Here is a 27,150-nt window from a genome sequence, read left to right as displayed (position 1 = left end):
ACAATACATTTTACCTTCAAGCATTCATTCATTCAAGCTACATGAATGGTTTTCTGTGATTTTTTTTTTTTTTTTTGCAGAATCTCTACCTGTTCCTCGCCCAGCCCAACTGTCTAGTCCATTTGGACTTGTCTGGAACGGACTGCACAGTGGACTCGGTTTGTACCCTTAACCAGGCACATGCTGTCTGAACTCATTGTGAGGGTATAGCACGCAGAATACAAATCAGCCTCACACAAAAACGCACTGGAGAAGTTGTGTGCATCATGTCTTCAGAGATAGCGATGCACCGTCACCTCCCAGGGATGCTATTGTCGGAGTTATGTCTAAATTTAGCATGTGGGTCACCGAGACAAAATGGTGTCTTGCTGCATTAGCGCATCCGTTTGCGACATTGGTGATACAAAGGACGTGATGATAAAATCATCCTAATTGCATGTGGACTGTGCACAGCAGGGGCGTCCTCCTCCCTGAACTAAACTTACGCCTGGGAGCATACAGAGACGTGGAAGACCTTTCATTAAAGTTTCGCTGCCTTGCCCACAACGTCTCCAGTGGGCTCAGCAGTGGAGAACCACCCCCCTCTCTACATCAGGCCAGTTTGTCTGGGAGACCAGTAAGGATCTCTCCGCTGATGCCCAGGTCCCTCATCAGTCTTGCAGTATTGCACTGTGCACTGCGAGGTGGGCCACAGGATCGGGTCAGGCCTCAGTGTAGGTTGTTGTTGTTATCACTGGTGGAACTGTGAGCCCCTTGCCCACATCCACCAGCATCTGCCAGTCCTGCGCTGCATCCAGTTCACTCAATGTGGTCGTTTTTGATGGCCTTCCCCCCCACCCCTAACAAGGCAAATGGTACACTGTGTGCTTTTCTGGGTGGCAAGGCATCCTCTTGCAAGTAAATGGATGCTGATAGAGTTCAGTGAACACATTTAAATGTGTCTGCCCCTGCGAGCAGCCAGAGAGCTAAGCACGGTGCAATTGCAGGAAGGTTGAATGAACCACGCTATAGTCTGGATCTTACTTTAGAGGTTGAGTGCTGTCCGTACTACATCTTACTTTTTAGTGTTGACGTGATACCGTATCACACTTACCCCTTTAAGTGCCAAAGTCGGATAATTGCTGAATTTAACAAGGCATATCTGCAAATAGGGCGCCTTATTTAGTTAATACTTTACGCCAAGAGATGGCGGACATCTGTAACTTTTAATGTGAGCAACATTTGTGGGCGTGGTTTTATGCAAAGTGTTGGAGTTTGTAGACTTTCAACCACGGCGTACGTGCGACAGCGGGTCCGCCCGCCACAGTCCACAAGCAGCTCATACTTTCGCCGATGCTTTGCTTAACCCTGTTTGGGGAGGCAGGAGGGGACGTGGTGGGTTGACAAAACACCGCTAATTGAATGTACAAAAAACGAAAACAAAAAAACAAACATTCGAATGGCGACATACCCGGTTGGATCCGCCAGAGAGTCCTCTGCAAAAAATGCCCTTCTAATCGATAGATATGACCTGAGAATACAATGACCTGGATGAATGATAATATTCACAGGCATAATAGATAGACTGCTACATGGATACTTTATATCTGTCTACGGTGTATAATAGTAGTGCTGCAGGTATATACAGTAATAGCAAGATCAGCACTCGAGGTGGGCTTCTATCTGTCTCTCGTTCTCTGCACTTGCTTTATCCATTTTTGCTGTTTTTTGCCAAATACTTCAACTTTCTTCTTGAATAACCTTTGTAAATGTTCTTCTCATAATATTATGGCGGTATTCCCATGAAGTTTCAACTTTATTCCCATAATATTATAGCTTTCCACCCTTTTCAACTCTTTGCTCCTAAAATTAATTTTTTTCTTACAAGTTTATTCATGTCATATTGAGACTTTTTCGTGTTAGGATACAACTTTTTTTCTCTTACTATTTTTACTTTATTCTCATTGCAGCTGTGGTTTCCATCTCTGCTGTTTTTTTTATTTTACAAGCATTTCAACTTTCATCTTAAATACTTTTTATACATTTTCTTCTTGCAATATTAAGATGTTATTACCATGTTATTACCATGTTATTACCTTGTTATTACCATGTTATTACCATATTATTCCTCAAGGGAATTTTCCAAAAATGACAACTGTATGTTGTTTTGTTTCTCATACTATTATGACTTTTAAAAATTGTGTTTTTTCTTTAATATTTCACCTTTGTGCTACCAAAATGACAGTATTTAACCTCATTATATTATCAGTTTATTCTCGTAAAATGATTTTTTTTCTTGTGAGAATATTTTGATTTAATTCTTGTAAAATTACAGCTGTTTTCTCAATTTCTGCTGTTTTGTTTTTAATTTTCCAATTTTCCAATTTTCCCAACGTTTTCTCTCCATAGTTAGATAACTTTATTTCTCTTAATATTTTGGCTGTATTCTTGTTTTTATTATGATTTTTGCTGTTGTTGTTTTTTTTTTTTTTAAAGTTTTCTTGTTAAATTCTACTTTTAATTTTGGACACCCTTGGCCGAGACGGACCAAATCATCATCCGTCCAAACACAAACCGTTGGTGGTTTGGTCCGCTGCATATCAGAAAAGAAAAAGGCGATTACTGGAAAACTAAAATAGTTGTGGATTAATTGGATAACCATCGATCAATTGTCGCAGCTTTACTTTTTTTTTTTTTTAAATACTAAAAATCTAAACATTTGCAGACCCGCGGATGCTTAATCACAAATCTCCAGCAAGGTGATGGTCGTAATCTTCCTGATATTGTTTTTTTTTTTTTATATAATTCACAATTAAGGCTGACACACACACACACACACACACACACACACACACACACACACACACACACATTACAGTCCTTGCAGAAAATATTGTACATGGTTTAAACAGCATAAATTGCAGTTACTTAACAGGACAGAGGGGAACCTGAGGGGAAAGAAATGCAGTTCCAGTTGAGCCTTTGATATATTCGGACAAGCAAAAAGTGTCCGCGCAGCACAAAACAGTTCATTTCTGCAATTTGCTGAATCGGTCATCCAAATAGCTACGCGTCAAGGTGCACTTGTTTTTAATGGGAATAAGAGATGAGTCATACACCTTTGCACCCGGTTTATGAGTCTTTCAACTAGAATAATTACATTGACGCATCCACACCCGTCCGAGCTTTAATGCGCCTTGAAAGATTTTACAAGCGCAACACTCTGCTGGTGGGAGACAAATTCTTACAAATGATATTTCACTAATTTGTTTTTTTTTCCATATTGTGGGGGAGAGTGGTCAAATATTTTGTATTTCCTTCAGGTTTTGTAACTCAAACTTACCCCCTTCTGTGTTTTGTATGACTGACTCAAAAAAAAAAACTTCTTGCATTTCTTAGTTCCGCCTCAAGTGATTTGTTGCAGAACAGAAGTGTCGAAACTTTTTACACCGAGGGCCGCATACTGAAAATACAAAGCGTGCGCAGTGGGTGACCTTGATATTTTTCTATAATTTTTATTTTCTAAAAAGGCTTTTTTGTAAAATACAATTACATTTGATTTAGGTTTGACCAATGTAACGTTCTACTAGTTTCTTAAAATAACATTTAATTAGGGATGTCCGATAATATCGGCTTGATATTGGTATGAAAATGTAATATCGGTTGATATTGGCATCGGGTTTTACATTTTCTTCCCAAAAAAAGAAGTGCAGCATCCACATTTTGTAATAACCTTTGCAATGTCTAATGTTAGGAATGGAATATTTTCCCACTCGGTTCTAGATGGGCAATGCAACATGTATTTGCTTGTACACTACAGTATGTATCTCACTTGGAACAAATGCACCGTGTTCTTTTTAATCTCGCACACAAACATAGTTTCAGTTAGTACATACTACTGTTTATGAGTCACCCTTTTCCTCTCCTGGCTGAGACGCCCAGTCTCCTCGCCAAGGACTGGTTGATACCTGATCAGACCAATATACCAGAAAACAGTTAATTGGGACCACCTGCACAGCAGGCCTATGAGGAAGAGGAACTCTGTTTCACTTTAGAGATCACTGGGGTTCACACTAGACCTTGTCTAGTGGGCTTACCGTTCTCTCCGACGCTGGCATTATAATCGCTTCTATCCACTTCAAATAAAAGAAATTGTTACATGGATTTTCTGACTGGGATAGTTATTTCACAGTTGAAAGAATGAAAGAAACTGGGTGGTTCAGGGCCGGACCGAGCAGCTTCATCCAGTTTCTCAGATGCATGAGGCGTCCAGTTGAGAGACATAGTCTCTCTTTTCTACGTCCCCAGGGAGGACTTCAGGAGACATCCTGACCAGATGCCCGGGCCACCTCATCTCCTGCTGAGAACCAGAGGTGAGGGTAGGAACGGAGATTTGGCTGGTCAATGGAAGGCTTTTCCTTTCAGCACAGCTCCCTTTTTACTACAGCAGACCAATGCAGAGTTTGCGTCACTGGAGACGGCAACAATTCACCTGTCGATCCCGGGCTCCATCCATCCCTCACTTGTGAACAAAACCCCAAAGTACTTAAACTCCGCCACTTGGGGCAGGATCTCGTCTTAAACTCCAGATGGCACTCCACGCTTTCCTGTGCATCAACCATGGACTTGGTCTTGGAGGTGCTAATTCTCATGCCAGCCGCTTCACCCTCGGCTGCAAACGGACCCAGTGAGCGCTGAAGATTAGCCAGCTGGACCACGTCATCCACAAGAAATAATCCTGCAGCCTCACTGCCTAGAAATTCTGGATATAAAGTTTATGAACAGGATCGGTGACAAAGGGCAGCCTTCACTGAAAACAAGTCTGACTTATTGCCGGCTTTGCGGACCAGTCTCTTACACCAGTTATACAGGGATCGGACCGCCCAAATTAGGTGGTGTAGTACCCCATACTCCAGGAGTACACCCCACAGGATTCCTCGAGGAACACGGGTGAATGCCTTCTCCAAATCCACACAACACATGCAGACTGGGCAAAGTCCCATGCACCGTTAATGACCCTGCCCACCACTGCTCCTCCTGAATCAGAGATTCAACTATCTGAGGGACCCTTCTCTCCAGGCTTTTTCTTAAAAGTTTTTGCAGCACCTCCAAGTCTGAGTCCATGGTTCTCACTTGGGAAAGGGTGGAGTGCCATCTCTGGGTCGGGGGTGAGATCCTGCCCCAAGTGGAGTAGTTTACTGTAAGTACCTTGGGGTCTTGTTCACAAGTGAGGGAAGGATGGAACGCGAGATCAACAGGCAGATTGGTGCCTGCAGTGATGTCGACTGCATCGGCTCGTTGTGGTGAAGAGAGAGCTGACCCGAAAGGCAAAGTTCTCAATTTATTGGTCGATGTACGTTCCTACCCTCACCTATTGTCATGAACTTTGGGTAGTGACTGAAAGGACAAGATTGAGGTTACAAACGGCTGAAATGAGTTTTCTCCATAGGGTGGCTCGGCTCTCCCTTAGAGATAAGGTCAGAAGCGCTGTCATCTGGGAGAAACTCGGAGTGGAACTGCTGCTGTTCCGCATTGAGAGGAACCAGATGAATTGGCTCAGGCATCTGGTCAGGATGCCTCCAGAACGCTTGAACTTGACTCTGAACTGGCCTGGGAACGCTCCAGGATCCTGGCCCCTGCGAACGGACCTCGGATAAGCGGTAGAGGATGGATTGATCTATTTAAATTTTATTCCTACAATGTGCCGCGGACCAATAAAAAAACGAATGGCGTGCTGCAAGTGGCCCTTGGGTGGCACTTTGGACACCGCTGTTCTACAGGAATAATCCATCACTTTTTTTTTCTTTCTTTACTACTCCCCTCAGAGTTTTTCTAGTTGTCATTTATCCGTCATCTAAATTGTCTTTGGGACACCGTTGTTTTAATGCTGCTCTGCTGGATTGAATTATGAATATGATTGACGGTAGTTTTAACCTGTGTGGATGTACCAAGAATGCGTGATTAGTTCATTTGTGTGATGGATGGCACTGAAGGTAGGGAACCCGATTTGTAAAATGCTTTATAACCTGAGTGATTCTCGGAGGTGTGAGAAAGCTTCAAAGCTTGACTTTGATTCAGTGCTGTGTGATTGTTTCGTAGTGCATAACTGATCGTGCTGGCGGGGATCCGTAGCCTTTCCTGACAGATACTAGGTGTGTCGCAAGATCTCGCGAGATTAAAACATGACAAGATTTCACGAAGAAGAAAAAAATACTTGTGTGCCCAAGGCCTGGGACGATAATAAATTCATGAATTTAATCACATAGTAAATGAAAATGAACTCCATAATTTTGCTGGCGTGTGCAAGCGTGTCTGTTTTCCTCGTCTTCTCACCAAACAGGCAGGAAGAGGGTTCACTCTGTGCATTGCATTCAGCTCCCTGGCGCATTTTGTTCCATAGAACAGTAGCATGAACAGAGTGAGCCCTTTTGTCAGTCCTTCAGTCTTTTTGTCTTGATGGGTTGAAGCGGGGCTGAATGCATACACACACAATAAAGAAGAGTATCAAGGAGTAGAAATTAAATTAGTAGATTGCAATAGAGTGGTGTGAAAAAGTGTTTGCCACCTTCCTGATTTCTATTTTTTTTGCATGTTTGTCACACTTAAATGTTTCAGATCAGTCAGTGACAACACAACTGAACACAAAATGCAGTTTTTAAATGAAACGTTTTATTATTAGGGAAGAAACAAAATCCAATCTTACATGGCCCTGTGTGGAAAAAGTGATTGATTGCCCCCTAAACCTAATAACTGTTGGGCCACCATTAGCAGCAACAACAACAATCAAGCGTTTGCAATGAGTCTCTTACAGCGCTGTGAAGGAATTTTGGCCCACTCATCTTTGCAGAATTGTTGTCATTCAGCCACATTGGAGGCTTTTCCAGCATGAAGCGTCTTTTTAAGGTCATGCCACAGCATCTCAATAGGATTCAGGTCAGGACTTGGACTAGGCCACTCCAAAGTCTTCATTTTGTTTTTCTTCATCCATTCAGAGGTGGACTTGCTGGTGTGTTTTGGATCATTGTCCTGCTGCAGAACCCAAGTTGCTTTCAGCTTGAGGTCACCAACAGATGGCCGGACATTCTCCTTCAGGATTTTTTGGTAGGCAGCAGAATTCATGGTTCCATTATCACCAACAAGTCTTCTAGGTCCTGAAACGGCAAAAGAGCCACAGACCATCACACTACCACCACCATATTTTACTGTTGATGTGTTTTTCTGAAATGCGGCGTCACTTTTATATCAGATGTTGTTTTTGTTCAGCAGTGGTTTTGGTCTTAGAATTATGCCATGAAAGCTGTTTTTGCCCAGTGTCTTTCTTATGGTGGAGTCATCAACCTTAACTGAGGCAAGTGAGGCCCGCAGTTCTTTGGATGTTGTTGTGGGGTCTTTTGTGACCTCTCGGATGAGTCATCGCTGCGCTCTTGGAGTCACTTTGGTTGGCCGGCCACTCCTCGGAAGGTTCACCACTGTTCCATGTTTTGGCCATTTGTGGAAAATGGCTCTCGCTGTGGTTCGCTGGAGTCCCAAAGCTTTAGGAATGGCTTTATAACCTTTTCCACACTGATAGATCTCAGTTAATCTCAGTTAAGGCTTAACAAGCGGGCAATCACTTTTTCACACACAGGGCCGTGTCGGTTTGGACTTTTTTTTCCCCTTCCTTAATAATGTATTTTTTGTGTTGCCAATGACTAATATTTAAATTTGTTTGATGATCTGAAACATTTAAGTGTGACAAACAAGCAAAAAAATCCGAATCAAAGAAATGAGGAAGGGAGAAAACACTTTCACACCACTGTACGCATACAGTGAAGTAGTCAGTCCTGCTGTCCTTATTTCGACATGGATTTTGGCATTGCAGCTGCTTTGTGTGCTGGCCTTGCTCTCTGTCACATTCACCCTTCCTTTCAGGAGTCACCTGAAAAACCACATTTCTTCTCTCCTTATTCAGTGAGGTCCAAGTGTGACAGGGAATATTTGATATAATCTAGCAACTGATAGCGGAATAAATTAAAAGAACTACATTTCAAAATGGATCCTGAACTTGTGAGCAATGTAAGACTGACTTTTAAAAAAAATTGTTATAGAGCAGGGATTTTCTAAGTGTGGCAGAGTTGAGAGAAGATACAATGGATGGGGGGGGGGCTCTCCTACTCCCTGGCACTCCCCGACAAAGGGGTTTCTTGAGTTCTCTATCTGCTCCCGTCTCTTTTCTCTTTCACCGTAGGGATTAAAAATGAATAAATTCTGCCTTACACGTAAATGAAATTTGCATAAATTTGCTTTGACTTTATTTCGAGTCAAGATGTGAGTCATAAAGCCTGACTACAGCGGAATGTTCAGTTGCATCAACTTAGTCTGTTAAATGCGTGTCATCTTGAACAACTGAGTTTAAAAACAATCATGGAAATAATGTAGAAAAATAATTGTCCCAACTTAATCTTTCAGCACAGTAAACCTTTCAGATATTCAAACATTAAGTCCAAGAAAATTATAATTGACTAATATTAAATAAAAATCACAATCGGTATCAACTTCGCTCCTTGCTCTTTTTTTCCCATTTTTGCTGTTGTTTTTAATTTTTTTAATTAAAATTTGGATCAATTTAAAATTGTATTTTAAATTGCGTTATAGCTTTATTCCCATAATATTTTGACTTTATTTCCATAATATTATAATAATATCTTCCCTTAACCAAATTTTTTTTAAATTACAACATTTTCTTTTGTTTCTAATAATATTGTGACTGTTGAAAAATAATGTAATTCTTTCTTTAATACTTCAATTCTATGCTACTAAAATAACATTATTTTTCCTCATAATATTACGAATTTATTCCAGTAATATTACAACTTTTTTCTCTTAATATTTTGACTGTTTTTTTTGCTGTTTTATCGTCCTGTACATTTTCTTATCGTAATTATGACTTTATTCGTACAATATTTTGACTTCATTCTTGTAACATAACTCTTTCTGCAACCTAATTTAAAAAAAAAACATTTAATTTCTTTTATTTTTCATATCACTTTTTTATCATCACATTTTTTCTTTAATATTTCAACCACATGCGACTAAAAGTCAAAGCTGATGTGTGTGAATATCTTCTTTTGCTTAAAATACAAAGATGATAGTTCTTCTTTCATGGATGAGTAAAGAAATGTAAAGATATTCACATTTGAGGCTGAAATCACAGGATATTTCCATTTAGAAACAAAGAAAACGATAGATCGACGACCAATATAGTTGTCAATTAATTGGCCAATGAATCATCGCTTCATTTTGGCAGCTCCAGCGTGGCCTACATGTATAAATGGTAATGCAAGAATTATGAAACACACAGCAAGCGCAAGCCAAATCTTCCAGATGGTGAAGCAGTAGAAGCTGTAGAAGGTGAATGAACGAATGCATGTTGCATTTTTCAAGAGAGGAGGCAATTTTAATCATTGAAGAGCGGAGGGACTCATTTCCTGGATTTCATTGAAGTTATTGCATTTTTCAATGAGAGATGCCAATGTTGAGATTATATTACCACTTTAGTCATTTTTTTAATAAATCACATTTAAATAATTCTAACCACTTTTTCTATCTGTACATGTCTGGGAGGAATATTGAGGTGAGGTGAGGGACGGTATGTACTGTATGTATCCTTCAGGAATATTGTCCCCATACCCTAACATGATTCCACCATAATGCAGTCCTGTGATTGAATGCATCATTTATTCGTTTTGCATGAAAGCTAACAGTACGGCAAAACAAAATAACATCGATCCTGGAAGCAGTTCATGCAATCATACACAGAGGCACCTCTTCCAGTTCCACCGGGAGGACACCAAGGCGTTCCCAGGCAAGCTACTGTGGGACATAATCCCTCCAGCGTGTCCTAGGTCTGCCCCGGGGCCTTCTCCCGGCTGGGCATGCCCGGAACACCTCACCAGGGAGGGAGGGATCCGGGAGGCATCCGGACTACATGCGAACCGCCCCAGTAAACGCTGAAAATCAGTGTCTGATGAGGTCATCAGGACCACATCGTCTGCGAATAGCACAGACGAGATCCTAAGGCCCCCGAACTGGACTCCCTCGACGCCTAGAAATTCTGTCAAAGAAAATTAAGAACAGAATCAGTGACAAAGGGCAGCCTTGGCGGAGGCCAACGTTCACCGAAACAGGCTGGACGTACTGCTGGCAATGCAAACCAGGATCCTACTCCGGTTGTACAAGGACCGAATGGCACGTAGTAGCGCGCCACCAATCCCTTACTCCTGGAGCACCCCCCACAGGAGCCCGCGAGAAACACGGTCGAATACAAGACACATGTAGTCCGGTTGTGCAAACTCCCATGTACCCTCTATTACCTTTCCAAGGGTCTAGAACCGGTCCAGCGTTCCGCCACCGGGACGAAAATAACATTGAACCTCCTGGAGTAGTCTAGTCCGGAAGATACTGTATATGCGTTTACATAAAATTTGATGTAGTTATTCACAAAGTTTTTTTTTTTTTATCACTGCGCCTGAAAATGTCTCTGTGGTTGTGGAAATGGTGACTTGGTGCAGTATCATATCTCATCGAAGTGGCTTTTTGGACGAAAAAACGCACACAAGCTAAATTTCTCTGATGTCCATTTGTGCCATTGGAATCATAACGAAATTGAGACGAAACAAATGTTATGCAACCCAGCTGCGGCGGACTTTTCTCTGATGCTTTCCCTCTCTGTCTCCCAGTTGTTTGGAGCCTTGCTGAGAGGCTGCTGTGCTGACCTTTCCTATCTGAACCTATCCAAGAACTGCTTCTCGCACAGGTGGGTGTTCAGCTCTTCTGTTGAAATCCAGGCCTCCGTCAAGCATACATTTTTGCTCTGGTCTTACCCAGCCAAAAAGCTGTGGTTGGATTGCATGCACGTTGTGTCAGTCGTTCTTGAATGCACACACGTCGCTGTTGTGCCAACCGGTTGTCTTCGTATGCGAGACTTCCAGTCTGTTACAGCGTGTGTCTGTGTTTGCTCAGCTATCAAACACAATCGGCTCCCTTTCGTCTTGTGTTGTGTTGTGTTGTGTTGTGTTGTGTTGTGTTGTGTCCCAAAGGAGTCCAGGAGCTCCTCGCCTCATTGCATTACCAGAGCTACTTAGAAGGAAGATGAGACTAATTGTAGGCAAGAACCCCTGGAACCGCTTAATTCATGTCATATTTTCAAATTCTGTTGCTTTCGTGTCCTTTGCACCCTTAACCAGACTAACCCCATCCTTCATCCCTTCATCTAAGCTGCTTGTTCCAACCCTCGGATGCGGTATATAAACACAGCGATACAATGATGCCTCTACCCCGGTAATTATGTTTCATTTTATGGAGAAGGTCTGTTTAGTTCTAGCTTTAAATAAGCACTCGATGTGGTTCTTATATGGCCGCACAGATGGTGTTTTTACTGTTACAACATGCCTGGTTATTTTCTTATGGAAGCCAGTTTTCGCCACAGAAAGAAAAAGATTCTACCAATGGTAAGTCATACAATTATGAAATAAAAAGTCGAAATGATGAGATAAAGGTCATTATTATGAGATAAAAAAGACAAAATTATGAGGTGATAAAGTCATAATTATGAGATAAATCAAAATTATGAGTTGAAACGTAATAGGAAAGTCGTAATTATGAGATAAAAATCAAAATTATGAGGAAAAAAGTCGTCATTGTGAGATAAAAAGCCAAAATTATGGGAAGTCATTATGAAATAAAAAGTTTAAATTATAAGAAAAGAGTCAATATTACGAGACAAAAAACCCAAATTATGAAATGTCAGTATTATGAGATTAAAAAGTCGAAATTATAAGATAAGAAAGTCATAATTACAAGACAAGTCAAAATTACAGGCTAGAATGTCATACTTGTGAGATAAGAAAGTCATAATTACGAAACATGTCAAAATTACAGGATAAAATGTCATTCTTATGAGATAGGAAAGTCATAATTATGAGATAAATCGAAATAAGATAAAACGTCATACATAGGAGATAGGAGCTAAAAAGTCCAAATTATGTGATATGAAAGTCATAATTATGAAATCAGAAGTCAAAATTAGGAGATAAATCATCAAAATTAGGAGATAATAGTCATTATGAGATAAAAATGGCAAGATACAAGTATGCATTTTTATCTCGTAATTTTTTAATCTCATAATTCCGATTTTTTTTATCTCAGAATTATGGTTTACAATTCGGATATTTTTTTTCTTTCCGTGGCGAAAATAGGCTTCCATGTTTTCTTGAATAGACAGACGTTGGATATTTTTATGAGCATTTTTGATTTATTTATTTGAATATTCTGCCCTCGTCTGCCGCTGCACCTTCCTGTTTAGGTTGCGGCGTGGTGTTCAGTGCTTCAACAAACTCCACTGCACACTGTAATTTAATTTTCAATGTATTCACATATTGGATTCATTGGAACATTCACAACTATGTGGATTATTAATGAATATAAAACACAATATAAAGACCTGTGTGGCGTCTGTGGGAAATGCATTCACTCAAATTAAAAAAGTATTGAACTAATTTTCTTTAGCCGCGTAGAAGGCAGCGCTTGTTTAATATCCAATAAATAACTTCATCTCAGCCAGCCTTTCAGCAATAATGTTGCATCGTGCTGGAGCATGGGCCAAGGTAGAATCTATTAAATGTTGCTGCGGGTCTGGATGAAGGTGTAAAATGAGAAATTCATTTTCAGTGTTTCAGTGTTTAACGTCTGCCTGATCAAGAGATGGTGAAACTGCAGTGAAAAAAAGTACGCGGCATTTGACCTCCAAACAAACTTGTTAAACTAGCACGATTGTTCGGTCTTGCTCATCCGCTCGCCATTAGGTGCCATAGGTGCCATTCTACTTGCTTTTGAAAGTAGTGACTAAAGTAATCTCTCGGTTATCGCGGTTAATCGGTTCCAGACGCAACTGTGGCAAGTGAATTTCCGCAAAGTCACCTTTATTCTCCTATTACCCAATATCGTAGACATAATAAGACATATAAGACATAAATATTAATATTATTAGAGCCCTCTAGACATGACATAACACCCCATAGTCACCTTCATGCCACCTTCTATTACCCGATATAGTAGACATACCGACCGACTAGGGCAGTCTTGTATTTTATGCATTTTTAGTTCTTGTTGACTCCCATTTTATGTACTTTTAAAGGCTTTTAGCACTCTGCAGCACTGAAGCATTTTCTTATAGAGTTTTTATTCTGTGTTTACTTTGTGTTTATGTTTTATGCTGTGTTCTTATGTTTTGTCTTATTGTAAAGCACTTTGGGAGCCCGTGGGCTATTGTAAAGCGCTATATAAATAAACTTTGATTGATTGATTGATAATGAGAGAAAATAAGACATAAATATTATTAGAGCCCTCTAGACATGAAATAACACCCCATGGTCACCTTTATTCTCCTATTACCCAATATCGTAGACATAATAAGAGAAAATAAGACATAAATATTAATATTATTAGAGCCCTCTAGACATGACATAACACCCCATAGTCACCTTCATGCCACCTTCTATTACCAGATATAGTAGACATACCGACCGACTAGGGCAGTCTTGTATTTTATGCATTTTTAGTTCTTGTTGACTCCCATTTTATGTACTTTTAAAGGCTTTTAGCACTCTGCAGCACTGAAGCATTTTCTTATAGAGTTTTTATTCTGTGTTTACTTAGTGTGTATGTTTTATGCTGTGTTCTTATGTTTTGTCTTATTGTAAAGCACTTTGGGAGCCCGTGGGCTATTGTAAAGCGCTATATAAATAAACTTTGATTGATTGATTGATTGATAATGAGAGAAAATAAGACATAAATATTATTAGAGCCCTCTAGACATGAAATAACACCCCATGGTCACCTTTATTCTCCTATTACCCAATATCGTAGACATAATAAGAGAAAATAAGACATAAATATTAATATTATTAGAGCCCTCTAGACATGACATAACACCCCATAGTCACCTTCATGCCACCTTCTATTACCAGATATAGTAGACATACCGACCGACTAGGGCAGTCTTGTATTTTATGCATTTTTAGTTCTTGTTGACTCCCATTTTATGTACTTTTAAAGGCTTTTAGCACTCTGCAGCACTGAAGCATTTTCTTATAGAGTTTTTATTCTGTGTTTACTTAGTGTGTATGTTTTATGCTGTGTTCTTATGTTTTGTCTTATTGTAAAGCACTTTGGGAGCCCGTGGGCTATTGTAAAGCGCTATATAAATAAACTTTGATTGATTGATTGATTGATAATGAGAGAAAATAAGACATAAATATTATTAGAGCCCTCTAGACATGAAATAACACCCCATGGTCACCTTTATTCTCCTATTACCCGATATCGTAGACATAAGAGAAAATAAGATATAATATAGACTCATGTTATTGTTGTTGTTTGTTTTTTACTTTTACTATTGTCTCATCTAGGTAACATTACTGACACCTAGTGTCCAATGTAGTTTTTGGACTTATAAGGCCGTCTTCAACCACAAAACAGCGCTGGTTTATTCATAGAATTTTCAAAAACTGTGATGGACATTGATCGAAATTTGCTGGGATTATGTTCCAAGTTTAGCGGCGAATGGCAAAAATCTGCAAGTATGCCCAGAAAAATGTTTACAGTCGTCCCTCGCTGTATCGCAGTTTGAATATTGCTCCATTGCGTTTAAAATAATAATCATCATCATCATAAATGATGGCTGTTTATTTATATATTTACATATTTATTGTTGTTATTTAGAAGTGTTTTTTTTGTTTGTTTGTTTTTAGAAAAAGGCCCATTTACTTAACCCCAAAAAATAAATTTTGGGGTCTGTTTTGGTGTGTTTAAAAAAATAAAATAAAATAATGAAAATAAAAATTACATAGGAGGAGATACATAGGAAACATCCAAGCTCCACGAATACATCAGGAAGATGGCTCCAAGAGATGAAGCGCTTAGTGAATGTTTCAGGCAGTGGAAACTGGAAAAGAAGGAGTTGGAGGAACCATCATGAGAGGAAAACCCCTGCATGGGATGTACCACCGACAGATATCTGAAGTGGCGGACATGAACAAGTCCTGCCAATGGCTAGAGGGGGCTGGACTGAAGGACAGCACTGAGGCGCTAATCACGGCAGCACAGGAGCAGGCCTTGAGCACCAGAGCAGTAGAGACCCAGATCTACCACACCAGGCAGGATCCCAGGTGGAGGCTGTGCAAAGAGGCCCCTGAAACAGTCCAGCACCTAACAGCAGGGTGTAAGATACTGGCAGGAAAAGAATACATGGAACGCCATAACCAAGTAGCTGGTACAGTGTACAGAAACTGTACAGAATATGGACTGGAGACCCCTAGATCTCAATGGGAAACACCTCCCAAGGTGGTGGAAAATGAGACGGCTAACATCCTGTGGGACTTCCGAATACAGACCGATAAGATGGTTGTGGCCAACCAACCGGACATGATGATCATGGATGAGCAGCAGAGGGCAGCCACTGTGATGGATGTAGCCATCTCCAGTGATGCCAATATCAGGAAAAAGGAACACGAGAAAGCAGAGAAATACCAAGGAAGAGCTGGAGAGAGCCTGGAAGGTGAACGCAACAGTGGTGCCTGTGGTCATAGGAGCACTGGGGGCCGTGTCCCCCACATTGGAGAAGTGGCTCCAGCAGATACCTGGAGAAACATCAGACATCTCCGTCCAGAAGAGCGCAGTCCAAGGAACAGCTAAGATACTGCGCAGGACCCTCAATCTCCCAGGCCTCAGGTAGAGGACCCGAGCTTGAGATGAACAGCCACCCACCCTACCAGGGGTGATGGGGCGGTGGGTGAGGGAAGAGTTTTTATATATACAGTATATATACTGTATATATATATATATATATATATAAAATTTTTACTTTTTTGCACCAAAAATCTGGGAATTTGCAGGACTGTGAATGCTGAATCACGACTGTGCGGGGATCCACTGTATATTATTTCTTACCTAATCGCCAACATAATCTCTCGCCAGCACAACAACCCCCCTTCCACACACATATTACATAATTTACTTTTCTCTCAAGCGCTCCAGGCTCCACTGGTATTACATGCTGGCTCCATGCCGCCAGTCGGACTATCGTGATGCTCCGTTGACAACGCCGAGCCACAAAGCTTGAAGCCAGCTGATAAGAAACACTTGACGGTAGCTCATGAATATGCGACGGGCACCTTAAGACCCCTCTCTCGGCCATCATAGACACTCACTCACAAGAAACAATAACCAGCGACACACAAACATGTTGCTGACGCGGCTCTCCGGAGGGCGTGTTGTATGAAAGAGTGATGCGATATTCGCTTATGCAATATCTGCAGAGGCTTGATAGGCTCAGTGCTAATTAATACAAATGGGTCAAAGATGAGCCGTTGTCTCACAATGCAAGCTTATGTCAGCAGCTTTAATGTAGCACCCTGACCTTCCCCCACTAAGCTGTTTATCAACTCCACTCCCTGTCTAATGAGCATGTTTTACCCACAATTCTATTTTGTTTTTGTTTCTCATACAACCAGAGAAGACAGACCTTAGCGATTCAGCATCCGCGGTTCGTTAACAATTTATAAATACATGATCATACATGTACAGCATACAGTTAGAAAGTTGGACTTGCTTCACTCTTAATGTTCTTTTTGTCAACTGTTGAGATTGCGCACTTTCTTCAGCAGTCCTTGAACGTATCAGTTTTCCACTGATCAACTCACATGTTCACTCATTAGTGGTGGTTACCAATACATTCTTAGATGTGTTTAATCTGCTTGCGTTTTTTGTAATCCACCTCCAACTTGTCTTTAATGCCAATTCCGGCCTCCCGACGCCACCTCAATCCTTTGAAAGTCCACGGTCAACACAATAAACTGCATCCGGTGGTGATGCGTCATTGCTCCAGTACGGAAGCTCTGACGCTGTGGGGAAAGTGGAGTTCCTCCTTAATCGCCATCACTCCCAGGTTCACTCTGAACGGGAGTGACCGTACCTGTCAGGGTGCCAGCTGTGGGTAAATAGTATAGCATTTGGCAGCAGGAATGCACCTCAAGCATTCTGACGGAAGATTCCTCTTTTGGACAACGTTGGACCTTATTGTTGGCGACCAATCACGGCCTCCGTACTGCTGCTGCATCCCAACCTACCTCCAGCCGTCTTGACTTTTTCTCGCCCCTGGGCACAGATGGGGAGGAACGAGAGAGTGATGCTGACTCTCCCTCACTTAAATCCAACTCACGCACTTGTCATCTTCATCACACCCTTCCATTCATCAAGTAGGGGGCTCGGATTGGCCTCATCAGCCATCTCTGTACCCACCCAAAGATGAATGATGTATGAAGATGGACTTCTTCCAGCAGGAAGGACAAAGAAAAATGAATAAGCGTGTGAGGCATATTTAGGTCTGTTTTAGGTATGTCATGAGTGAATAATGGCAATTGAAGAGAGAAGGGGAGGGTTCTGGAGTAATACCGTAAATTCCTGAGTATTGAGCACACCACATTTCCACATTGTTACATGAGATATTTACACAGAAAGACACTATAAAACTTGCAATCCTACCTACACTTGGTGTTCCCAGCGTCACTCGTTAGCTCTGGTGAGATGTGAGATGCTTTTTTTTTTTCATTGGAGCCTAAGCAGAAGCTGTAATAAGTCTAAGCTTGATCAAACTTACTTAAGATTTGTCAGATCAAAACACAATCGCTGTATAAGAATTCAAAACATGTAATATTAGCTTCGAATGCGGAAATGCACTAAATACTTTCGGCACTCTAAGCATCATGGGAAATGTAGTTGTTTTAGCCATAATTTAAGTCGCAGTGTTCAAAGCGTGTGAAAAAAGACGAGGCTTAAAGTACGGAAGTTACGGCTAGCCGAGAATGTCAATTACTTGTGATTTCTCGTCATTCGCTGTTGGTCCCGGAATGTAGCCCCAGCGAAAATAGATCTACTGGATTTATCATGGCTCAGGTGGATGTTCAACAACCACACACACACACACACACACACACACACACACACACACACACACACACACACACACAGACTGCGTGTCCTTTAATTGACGGTAGGCTAATGTACAGTATAAGCCAAACAGGTGGCTGCATAATTGGTATGAGCCTTTAAAATGTTGGCAGTAATTAATGTCAAACTCCCAGTATATGCTGACCTAAACGTCCCAGACAGCATCTGCTGAGCCTCAGCCTTCTGTACTTCTGCAAAAAATCAGTGTTTTTCCCCCTTCCTGTCTTTTTAGTGCCTCATCCTCACTTCTCTGCTTGTCCCCATCAAATGTTCTACCTGCAACTAACAGCAGGCCACACCCTTTTGTCGTTTTCTTTTCCATCAGTCTCATAGCTTACTGACGTCGCCGTGTTTCATGCTCTCTATGAAGTGTACGGTTGGATTGTATGGTTAATGCTCTGTCAGACACCCTCTTCCTTCCTAAAACACCCCGTTTGCTGGATGTTCCCGTTACAGGAAAGCCAGAGATTCACTGCCAACTTTTCGCCAGTTCTTCAGCTCTGCATTCAGCCTGACTCATGTCAGCCTGGCGTCCATGAAGGTTCCTCCTGATTGGCTGAGGTAACGCCCTTACAAAACTGTATTGTTGAGTCATTTAAAGTGCAGAACCTGTGTTTAAGGTGGAGAAACCCGCTGAGACGATGCACGAGAGTTGTACATTACTTTTAAGAAAAGTACAATGAAAAATTAAATGACAATATGGTGGAATTTACTGATTTATTTTCAACTATGTTACACTCTTCTGCACGCTGTGTGTGTACATGGGTGTCCCCGCCTCCACCCTCTGAGACAAAGAGACTGTATAACTGAAAAAAGGGCTCACCCCATTCATGGTGTTGTTCTGTGGAACAAAGTTGCTTGAAGGCGAGAGATGAGGAAAAGAGACACGCATGCACATGGCAATATATTGGGGCTGGCAAAATGGTCAAATTCATGTTCATTTATTGTGTGATTAATGAATTTAATATCATCCCAGGCCTTGTGCCCACAAGACATTTTTTTTTTCTTGACAAATCTTGTCACGTTTTAATCTCATGAGATCTTGTGCCACCCCTAGTGTGTAGACTCCGGTACTCAGAACAGACCTGATATTAGCAAAATAATAACTACAAAAGTGTACATCTGGAAGAGACGCGGAGCTTCCGCCATCTTGCCTAAGTACAGCGAAACCTTGGTTAGCGACGTTAACTCATTTCAGAAGGGCCGACTCTAACCGAAACGGACATTAACCGGATCAATTGTTCCCATACGTAATAATCTCAATCAAATTAATCCCTTCTAGAAAGCCAAAAATGTTCTGTATTTTTTCCTTTGTAGCTTTCAAAAATATTCCTTAACATTTCATACCACAATAGTAGCCTCAGAGTAGGCTTTAACTCAAGGTCACAGATGGAAGCTTCCAAGCAGAGTAACCATAGCCATGTTATGGTTGAACTTCTGTTATCACACAGCCTAAAAATGGAAACAAACACAGGATCAGGAGCCGAGTAAGCAAAGCAAACTGCCAAAAACAGAGGTTTTTGGCTGCACGGTGATGGATTGCGGCCAAAATGGGAAGAGCAGACTCCCCACTTAGCGTCTCATCATGACGCACAACCTTCACGATAGCCTTGATGTTTCTGAATCCAGCTAAGATAAAGTGCGTTTGTGTGCTTGAGCATCAGCTGGAAACCCGTTGATACACATTGCCTGACAAAAAACAAAAACAAAATCAAAGGTAGCGAATAAGAGCATTTAATTGTACATTTATGGCAATGAATATGCTTCAGCTGGCACTGAGATACAGCTGATGTTAGCCTGGGACCTCGAATTCCGCTCATAGAATTAACTGCAAAGCTATTTCCTACCTGTTTCTATCTATGAAGTTTGGATTTTGTGACACTGGAGGTAGTTTACCCAAGGATTTTTGCTGAATTCAAAATTGTATGAACGTAAGGGTGTCTGACCCCTATGTCTGATGAGGCTCAGTTTATTGATCTCCGTTCAAATCTCTATTTGGACATCTGTCTGTGTAGTTTGCATGTTCCCCGTGCATGCGTGTGTTTACTCTGGTTAATTAGTGTTACGTAAAAGCGCTCACAGGCGGCTCCGTCTTGTTTGTGACATTAAAAACAACAGACATCTGTTTTGCTGTTTGTGGGTTTTTTTTGTTTTGTTTTTTTACTCACTTTTTGCTAATGTGTCATGGCCCGTTATGTAAATTCAGCAATTACCCACCACCACCACCACAAATAGATTGCAGCCATATGGGGAATAATTGAGAGAGATCTAAACATTTGTGAAATTGACTCTTAAGAATGAAACTGTGGAATGCTTTGCTTTATTTAACTGTGAACATAAGAGCTTTTCCACATCCGGCACGCAAGGAACACTCAAGGGATTAAGACTGAACAGCCGTGTTCAACCACTTTACATCACTTCATGTGTCGACGTGTGTTTCCCTGATGATACCTGTTCATATTTACGTACGTTCATCCATGGGGCTGAAATTGTGAACGTGTTTCAGCGAGTATGAGGTTCCACACATGCCATTATTGTGTTGGTTCAAACTTTTAGGTTGAATTTGTGCGGGGGAACTGTGCAGTCCCATGGTTGGATGGAGAAAAACCGTTGTTTGGATACGGAACTTTTTGTTCTAGTGTTCTTTAAATGTAACTTCATGAGCACTTGCTGTACCTGTCTTCCCGTTCTCATGTAATGCCAAAGTTTCCCTTCAGGGCTCTGTTCTTAGGCCTGTCCAACAACCCTCACATCGCTGATCTGCAGTTGGACATCAGCGGCTGCGAGGTACTCTCGTCTTGTTCTTGTGCAACAGCGGCCATGTTCACTCGTCTTCTCGCCGATTGACGCTGGAGGATGTTCTCTCATGTCCCACCTCTTTCTTGCTTTGACAGTTGAGGTCTGCAGGTGCCGGTGTTATCCAGGAACTTTTTCCAAGGGTTTCGTGTGTCGGGACGTTAGATATCTCAGATAACGGTAAGACACTCTCCGAAGACGCACTCCTACCTGAGGGCATCCGGTCATTCTTATACATTTTTAAAGACATGAGCATGTTTATTTGTGCAATAGTTTGCTAACTTCACAAGTCACTGGTGGCAATTACAGGTATGTGTTACAATACAACGAGTGTGTATCAACAAGGGCTGTCACGAGACGATGCACGAGGTTGGGTCTGCGAGAACAAAAAACTTTACTTTTAAGAAAAATACAATTTTAAAAAATCCATGACAATATATTGCAATCTACTCATTTAATTTCTACTAAGCTACACTCTTCTGCACTCTGTGTGTACCGTTTGCCCGCTGCCCCGCCTCCACCCACCGAGACAAAGAGACTATTACTGACAAAAGGGCTCACTCCATTCATGCTGTTTTTCTGTGGAACAAGCGCACCAGCGTGCTGAAACCAATGCACAGAGTGAATCCTCTTCCTGCCTGTTTGGAGGCGAGAGACACGCATGCACATTTTACGGCTAGCAAAATGATCTAGTTCATTTTCATTTACTGTGCGATTACTTAACTCATTCACTGCCAAAGACGTATTTATACGTTGGTTTTTTTTTTAAACCCCGAACGCAAAGAGATGATGATGCAACTGCAGACTAAGAAGTCGCTGTCACAGCAGTTTGAAGCCATAAAAAGGGCCACAAGGTGGCAGAAGTGCATTCAGTAAGAGCTCAGCATGGATCTTTTACGTGAATATGCACACGCGACAGCAAGGAGGACGTGGAAGAGCGTGGAGGAGTGTAGCGTGCAGAAGGTTACGCATCGTAGGGAAACTTTAACTCACAGTTTAGGTCCAAATGTGAAAAATGTAAATAGTTCATGGTTTTATATTTGCAAATAAATAGCTATTTTGATGTAAAACAACCCTTTTTTGTGTTGTTTGTGTTGTGGTATAGTTGTGTAGATATTTGAGCTGTCACAAAAACAAAAAACTGAAAGTTACGCTTGAAATGTATCCTTTCACAAAAACCTGGTTTTTCACGTTGTTAGTTGGGAACTGATATTTTCCTGAAACTTACCTATGTTCTACTGCTGATTACTAAAGAACGGAAAAAGGTAGAAACAAATTTTTTTTTCTGATGAAAGACAAGAGTCTAATCTTTGTTTTGGTAGCTTGATTATGTAGCCATGGAACGCAATACTCTGTGTGCCTTGAAACATCTGTGAAAATGGTCTAAAATGGCCAGTATTGGAGGGGATGTCTTTTGAAAAAAATGGCTGGTAGTGAATGAGTTAATTTGTCGTCGGCCCAGGCCTATAGTGCTCACGAGACATTTCTTTTTTGAACGAGAAGTCTGAAGCGAGATCTTGTGACACCCCTAATATTAACCCATTTACACATATGGCACATGTGACCTTTGCGCCTTACGTTATGTGAGATGGAAATGCAAGTTTGATCATGTATTTGTCCACACATTAATATTTCTCGAAGAGGTGCTGCATATTGTCTTTCTTACCGATGTCCGATATATCCTGCAGTTTGTCCTGCACTTCAACTTCAGCTTTTCCCTCAGACGAATGTTGTCTTCTACTGTGATGCCACTTGATGCATGTCACAAATAAACACTGTTTGTGCCAAGTAAGAGAAATAATACAGTAAGCCCTCGTTTATCGCGTTAACCGGTTCCAGACCCGACCGTGATAAGTACATTTCCGTGAAGCAGTATTCCTTATTTCTAAATGGAATATTTTCGTCACTAGAGCATAGAAAACCTGCTCACAACCTTCTAAATATGTTTTATAACATCATTAGAGCCCTCTAGTCACATATACACTCCTATTACCCAATATAGCGGACATAATGGGAGAAAATAAGACATAAGACATGTATAAGACATAATATAGACTCACACCTTAGCATTGGGAGAGTTGCGTGTTGTTTTTTTACTTCCAGTTTCTGTGCAGTACTTCCTGTGGTGGCTATTGTTTCATCAATGTAAGATTACTGCCACCCAGTGGCCAGTGTGCAATACAGTGTAGAATAAATATAATGCCTTATATTTGCGTTTTAGTTCGTTTTTATGCTTGAAAATCCTTAATTTTGGCTCCAAATATTGTTTTTTTTTTTTTTACAAATAATATTCAACCACAAAACAGCGTGATTTATTAATTGATATATTTTTGAAAAACCATGATAGTGTGAAGCTGCGGAATTCAAAGAGGGAAGTGGCGAGGGACTACGGCAATTTGCATTGGAAGGTAGAGAAAAAGTGTCATATTTGTTGTTTTTTGACACTGAATTCTGACTCAACAAAATAGTCATGAAAAAAATCATGACCAATAGCCAACTAAAATAGCATGTTCTACTATCGACAAGTAAGACGGGTTAGTCTTAACACATTCACAAATGTTATTTCATCCCATTTTAGCTCCAGTTAACTTATTTTATTACAGTGACTAATATAAAACGCTAGCTACACTCCAGCCAGTACCTAAATGGTCCCTGACGTGATTCATCAACGTTGCTTTAACACGTTTTATATTGTTTGTAATTATATTCTACATTGTTCCATTTTTGAAAGTGAACGGTACGGTAAATTCGCAAAAATGACATTTATAGTTGATGGCGCCACCCGTGACCAACTAGCTCTCGCAGTTCAGTCTCATTCCTGAAGTTGAGGTGACGCCTCTCAGCTAAAACAAAGTAAACAAACGCTTCTCAAGGTAGATGGTCGACCTGGTTCAGTATATTTTTCATCAAAAAATCTGAATCTGAGTGATACTGTAAGTTTTTCTTTTCCATTAGAGGAAGAATTAGGACAAAAATGGACAAAGCAAGTGCAGAGAACGAGAGACAGATGTTCGCAATGTCTGTTCTTTGTAATGATCATTTCACTGATGACTGCTATGAAGGAAACCTTTACAAGAAGCATTTGGCTTGAAAGTGCAGTATAATCGCATTTTAAACGCCGGGACGCAGGCAATAAAAGACAAGACGAGATGAACGACATCAAAAGTTGCCACAGAACAGAGGAAGTCATGTCTTGCTTATATAATGTCTTCTAAACACTATTCCATGATAGCGACAAGGCTGCAAAGCATTATACATGTTATATAAACATCTTTTTGGCGGGAGGGGTGACGGTGATGAAATATAAAATACAAAGGCTAAAAGGACCCCTTACGCTCATTAATAAGCCGATTTAAAACAATAATTGAAGGATGAGCAACTCCAGAGTAATTTATACGTTCCATATTGTGTGTTGAAGGCGACCAATCTTCATCTCAATGCCTTTAGGCTTAAGTCCATGTTCTGCAAGTTCTACATTTCATCTCCAAATGTTTCTTCCTCCTCGAAACCTATTGACACATCGCTAAAATCTTGGCTATAATCACAGTAAGCATCCCCTGTCTCGTACACAGCTATGTTTGTTTACCTGACTTTTTCCGATAATGATTCCGGAAATGAAACTGAACAGCGAGAGCTAGCTCGTCATGGGCGCCATATAGGTCATTTCTGCGAATTTACCGTTTGCTTTAAAAATGGAACAATGTAGAACATCATTACAAACAATATATAATGTATTGAAGCAATGTTGATGAGTCTTGTCAGGGGCCCTTTAAACCCCCCACAAGTTCAACACAACAGTTGTCTTACAACCTTGTCTTATTCAAGTATCTGTTGAACTCCACTTTTGGTCTAATTTCAGTGCGTGTGGATTTTTATGAGCTTACTAACAAACCAAAGTCATTAGAAGTTGAAGTTGAATCAAAGATTTATGCCCTCCTTCAGGGGTGTTGATGACTTTGTTGCTAAATTATCTTTTCCAAACGCTGCTTCTGATATCTGACTTGTGAGCGGGTGGCAGCGGGTGTAGCTGAAAGCGTTCTGGAATGCATGCGTGTGTGTTTCCCCTTTTTAAAGAAGTATTTTAAAAGCCCGAATGTGTTTGCAGGCTTGGATTCTGACTTGCTCGCTGTCATCCCTGCATTCTCAAGACACCCCTCCCTCAAACACCTGATGCTGGGGAAGAACTTCAACATCAAGGGCAGGTAGGGGCCTTGCCAGGGACGAGCAGCGCCAGATGGTGATGATAGCAGTGATGAATGTTGTCCCCCACTTTTTTTTTTTTACCTCCTCAGGGTTCTGGATGAAATCCTGCAGAAACTGGTTCATTTGGTGCAAGAGGAAGAGTGTGTGAGTTGAATTATGTAACGTTGCACACATGCATGCACACAAATCTGCTGCAGCCTTTTGGACAAAATACACACCCACACACCCGTGCATGATTTTTAGCTTCACACACACACACACACACACACACACTCAGATGAACTTGTCACAGTTTACATAGTTGTGTCCACATATGCCATCTCTCTGTCCACAGCGTTCAACCATGCATGACAGCTAACGTTGTCTGTGGGCCCAGCAGATGATTCATCTGGGCTCATTTTATTTGCACGGACCCCAAAGTGTTCTGCTCCGCTCCTCACATCCGGAGCGACAACAATACCGTTTCATTTTGAACTTCCATGGATGGAGCGCGCCTACGCGCCGCTCTTTACAGAGGCACTGATGTCCAAGGTGCGGTCCGGGGGCCCGTTTGCGATCCGTGGCTGTTTTTTTTGTTTTTTTTTACTGGCCCACGGCACATTCTAAAAATATCATTTAACAGGAACATTTTTAAACAGTATTATATTAAAGGCCACATAGTGGAAAATTAAAGGATGGAACTTTGCCACTCTGATATTTTGTATATATTACAGTGGACGCCCCTACAACGTAAATAATCCATTCCAAGAACGTTTACGTTATCGGGTTTTTATGCTATACGAAGCGTAAAATACATGTAAATAGCCTAATCCGTTCCAAGATCTTCCCAAACTCACCCCTTTGGCCCTTCAAAATATTCAAAGTCCACCAAATATGGTGGGAAAATAATAAGAAAACGTTAGCATAAACATAGTAGAGTAACATTCCAATATAAAATAAGATTACTGTAAATGAATCAAACTGAAAGGCGTCACCAAGTGTACAGTACTCTGTTAGTCTGAACTTGCACCAACTAAAAAAAAAACACTTGTACCGACTTTAGATTTGCCAAAGTGAAACCCCTTTTTTAAGTTTTCATGAAAGAACTGAAGCTGTCCTTCAAATCAATATCCTCTGCTAATAACAAGAAAGCTATCAAGACTATAAATCTGTGCTCCCACTTCAATATCCTTAATTCAATTTAATTTTCATTGCTCGTGTCCCCTGGTGTAACTTACTTTAATTATTATTATTATCTTTATTTTATTTAATTTATTTATTTATCACTTTTCTGTTAGTTTTTATTTCTTTAATCTCGATTTCTGTGTGATTTATTTTGTGTTTTTGTTATCCAATTTATTTTTCAATGCCCCTGGTTTGATGCCCTGTTAGTGTCAATTGTAAGGCATTCATAAAGTTGATTGGGAAAAAAAAGACGCTTTACGTGATATGGAATTTTTTATGTAATACGAAGCAAAAACTTTACATAAATTTTTTACGTTCTGTGGAATTTACGTAAAAGGAGGTTTACGTTATGCGAGGTTCTACTGTATATTACATTATATTATAATTATATAATTATATTATAATTTTCCCCCAAACTAATTCAGGGCAAAACGCGTCCATTGTCCTTGTCGAGTCACTGCTGATATTTCAATTTTTGCTGCTTTTCTTGTTTTAAAATGTAACTACAAGGTGCCGCGGGCCAGTAAAAAAACAGCCTCTGGCCGCAAATGACCCATAGGCCGCACTTTGGACATCCCTTGAGTAAGAGAAAAAAGTTGTAATCTAACAAGAAAAACTTGTAATTTTGTGAGAATAACCTCATAATATTACGAGGAAAAATAATAATGATTTTAGTAGCATAAAGTTGAAATATTAAAGAAAAAAAACATTTTAAAGTCATAATATAATGACAAACAAACAAAACATTAAAAAAAAGTTGTAATGTTTGGATAATTAGGTTGCGGAAAAATGTATGTTACGAGAATAAAGTCCAAATATCATGGGCATAGAGTCATAATTGCAAGGTGGAATACTTGTTAAAAATGTAGAACAACAGCTGCAATTTGACAAGAATAAAGTCAAACTATTAAGAGAAAAAGTTGCAATTTTACGAGAATAAACTTAAATAAAAATAATGCCATT

General features: G+C 40.6%; 1 protein-coding gene across 13 annotated transcripts in view; it reads left to right on the top strand.

Annotated features, from left to right (window-relative positions):
• The window catches only part of carmil3 (capping protein regulator and myosin 1 linker 3), a 109,709-nt gene that overhangs the window by 52,345 nt on the left and 30,214 nt on the right, over positions 1 to 27,150 (top strand). For all 13 annotated transcript variants that reach the window (XM_054755418.1, XM_054755365.1, XM_054755329.1 and 10 more), the window contains 7 exons: positions 81 to 158; positions 10,698 to 10,774; positions 18,481 to 18,585; positions 20,742 to 20,811; positions 20,919 to 21,000; positions 24,926 to 25,022; positions 25,113 to 25,167. In XM_054755418.1, the coding sequence (XP_054611393.1) occupies positions 81 to 158; positions 10,698 to 10,774; positions 18,481 to 18,585; positions 20,742 to 20,811; positions 20,919 to 21,000; positions 24,926 to 25,022; positions 25,113 to 25,167 (564 nt within the window). The remainder of the gene's footprint in view (positions 1 to 80; positions 159 to 10,697; positions 10,775 to 18,480; positions 18,586 to 20,741; positions 20,812 to 20,918; positions 21,001 to 24,925; positions 25,023 to 25,112; positions 25,168 to 27,150) is intronic.

The sequence above is a fragment of the Dunckerocampus dactyliophorus genome, chromosome 2 (assembly GCF_027744805.1).
Source record: "Dunckerocampus dactyliophorus isolate RoL2022-P2 chromosome 2, RoL_Ddac_1.1, whole genome shotgun sequence".
NCBI classification, from domain to species: domain Eukaryota; kingdom Metazoa; phylum Chordata; class Actinopteri; order Syngnathiformes; family Syngnathidae; genus Dunckerocampus; species Dunckerocampus dactyliophorus.
This window is presented reverse-complemented; position numbering and strand designations above follow the sequence as displayed.